Source organism: Anneissia japonica, unplaced genomic scaffold (genome assembly GCF_011630105.1).
Source record: "Anneissia japonica isolate Jap-2015-1 unplaced genomic scaffold, ASM1163010v1 scaffold287858_len863314_cov180, whole genome shotgun sequence".
Classification (NCBI taxonomy): domain Eukaryota; kingdom Metazoa; phylum Echinodermata; class Crinoidea; order Comatulida; family Comatulidae; genus Anneissia; species Anneissia japonica.
In genome coordinates, this window is record NW_022693771.1 from 115,324 (window position 1) to 118,668 (window position 3,345).

The 3,345-nt window shown below is 33.8% G+C and overlaps 1 protein-coding gene across 1 annotated transcript in view; it reads right to left on the minus strand.

The window, feature by feature from the left end:
* Nucleotides 1-3,345, minus strand: part of LOC117100893 (poly [ADP-ribose] polymerase 1-like) — a 144,769-nt gene that overhangs the window by 3,343 nt on the left and 138,081 nt on the right. The window contains exon 22 of the mRNA XM_033240724.1: nucleotides 2,015-2,129. Within this exon, the coding sequence (XP_033096615.1) occupies nucleotides 2,015-2,129 (115 nt within the window). The remainder of the gene's footprint in view (nucleotides 1-2,014; nucleotides 2,130-3,345) is intronic.

Genomic DNA, 3,345 nt, shown 5'->3' on the forward strand with positions numbered 1-3,345 from the left:
AGGGCTAAGGGAGTGTCTGTTCAGGGACCGTTGTTAAGAGAGAAGGATTTTGTTCTTTGCCGAACAATTTTACCCTGGCCAAAACTTTCTGGCTAGCGGTGGATGGTTAGATAAGTTCAAAGCGCGTCATGGAATTCGATGGACGACTCTACAAGGGCTGTCTCTTATACACATCTAGATGTGTATAAGAGACAGTATGAATATTTTTGTATTAATTTAATAAAACATGTATATTATTCAATTTAGAGAAAAAAAATTAAAGAAACATGTATTTTGGTAATTGTTTGTTCACAAATTCAATATAATGTGTCATCATATAGATCATTCGATAGATAATTCTAGTAGTTTTTGTATGGTATCAAATAATTATATTCAAATTGAATCTTTCAGTGATGGACTAGCTTCAAAATACAACTTTTGAGTAAAAAACATGGTCAAGTTTGCCACTAAAATCCAAAATTCAGTGTGGTTTCAGCCCATTCCATGTGAGCCAATGCCTGCTAAAGAGAATTCACCAGTTTTTGAGAAAATATTAGTGGAAAAGTTTTTAGCTTAGCATTTTTCATAAATAAAACATGTATTTTTAAATTTATGAAAAAAGTCATAAAAAGTATGTTTTTAATACTTTTTGGGTAACAACATTAAAGTAATGTGTCATCATACACATTATTTGAGAGATTTTAATAGCTTTTGTGTGATACCAAATATATTCAATTGAAAAAATATATTTTTTTGGTAAATGTTGAGGGATAAAATAACATAATGTGTCATCATATACATCATTCGATAGATAATTTTAATATCTTTTATATAAATACAAAATGTATTGATATTGAATCTTTCAGTGACGGGCTTCAAAATACCATTTTTGGGTAAAAATGTGTCAAATTTGGCACTTAAATCCAAAATTCAGAATGGAAACTGCCCATTCCATGTGAGCCAATAGCTGATGATGAGAATTCGACCTTGTTGCCAGTTTGTGACAAGTGATGCCTACGAAAAAAAATTTTTGAGCACTTTTAATCTGATGGCCACCCATCTATTTAGCAATAATGAAGGATCCAAAACTGATACGACAAACTATAGGCCAATTTCTCTCACATGTCTGACATGCAAGGTCATTGTACTGAATCATATAGCATCTGAAATCAAACATTCAGGTCAGTGGTTGACATGGCCTGTCAACAGTAACCCAGCTTGCAAATTCCACCAATTGAGTGGAAACTTTGAATTAGAAGAGGCAAACTGATATAATATTGCTAGACTTAGCCTCTCACCATTCTACTATGTTAAATTTCTATTTCATCAGGGATAACACACTTGCATGGATCAGTAATTTTTATCAAAACCGTCAACAAGCTGTTTTCAGTGGCATTCATTCTTCATGGGTCAGTGTTACATCAGGGGTCTCGCAGGGCTTCGTACTAGGACCAGTTTTATTTTGTAACAAATCAACTATAAAACTGTATGCTGATGACAGTATTGTATATTGGGAGATTGTAGATCTTACTGATCACAACATTTTTCAACAAGATCTGAATACCTGGCTACATGGTCATCTAGATGGCTTATGAAATTCAACGTTAAAAAGTGTGCAGTGTTATCAGTCGCAAGCAACTCTCTTCGGCAAAGATCTTAAGAGGGTTCGTAAACATGATTACCTAGGAATCACAATCTTATACGATCTGATGGAATGACCACTGTAATAAATTTCTCAACAAAGCCAGTCGCACCCTTGGGTTACTATGAAGAACACTATCTCCCTGTACACTACACTTGTACGACCCCAACTTGAGTATCAAAGTGAAATTTGGAATCATCCGGTTTAGCTGATCTCAGCTGTAAAGGATTACAGAACCAAGAACCAAGCTAAAGCAACATAGAGTCCTGCAAATGAATTCTGTTGTATGCATGCAGCTGTTTCAGCTTGCTTCCGATTAAAAAATGATCGAATGTTTCTTAAGACCTACAAGATGCACCTGGCTCATGAAGACAGGAAATATTAAAAGGATACTCATTATACAGCAGTGATCCTCGAACACCTGTATTTATACTTTTACCCATTGGCACAATAGTTCCATTATCCAGAGTAATGTTGCCAGTTGAATCTGGTGCTGTCGAGCCACATCCTGAAAAACAATTTCCGAGATTTAATTTCACAACATTCAACTCACCAATGAAGACCACTGCTACTGTATTATTCTATGTAATTGAACTGTTCTTAGGTAAACCAAAATATTGTTGCTACCAACAAATCTTCAGACAACAGTGTGTGTAGTTGTTGAAAGCTCCAGATAATTGTGGCGCCTTCTATCAGCTGTTTTAGGACTAATTTTAATTTCAATTTACTGTATCAAAAAAACGGAGAGAAAACAACAATCAACACATCATAGGCAAATAAAAAAGCATCAAAATACAAATAGAAATCAAATGATCTAATAGAAATCAAACAATCAAATAGAAAAACATGGATATAAGAAGATGAGTATGAATGAGACTAAAATAGTAAGGTCAATCTGACATGTGACCCCAAACAAATTGCAAGAAAACGTTTTTTGATGTTTTTCTGTAAAATGAGGTCTAGAGAAAAACATATCAAAAGTTGGCAAAAATCGGAGCACCGGAAAATGGTTTTTTCAAGATGGCTGCCAAAATGGTGCCAATACCTTAAAAATAGCTATAAATCTGGCAATTTCCTCTTAATTGGAGTCGCGATTTTGTCTCTAAACTGATGTTTATGAGCCAAGAAACTTATTAGAAGACTTAGAATATGTTTTGATCGATAATGAACAAATTTAAAATGGCATCCAAAATGGCCGTTATATATATATTTTTTTGTATAACTATAAATCATAAACTAGTGATTCTACAGTGATATTTTCAGTGGCTATGTTTTCTTGGTCATAGAATATACCGGTGCCATTTATTGAAAAAGATTCCAAGCAGTAGTTCAAAATGGAGTCAATACCTATAACAGCTATTAAGCACTCTTGCGGAGCCATGATTTGGATATTATAAATAGTGAATAATGTCAATATTCATAGCAGAGAACAAAATGGAAAAAAACAAATAAAGCTGATAGATATGAATGGTAACTAGACCGTAATGGTGCATTTTCCTTTACTTTGAGAGAATAGCCCTCCAGGATATTAACAATCATATCTCCACAGAGTCACAATCTCATAAATAGAGTCATCAAGTGGAACAGAGAACTATGAATAATAAAGCAATATGAATTAAATTAACGAACGGTAAAACAAAAAGTTGTTACCAGTAGGCCCACTTGTTTGTAGAAACGGATATTTATTACAGTGCTGTTTTACTGTCAATATTCAATTTCGTCAT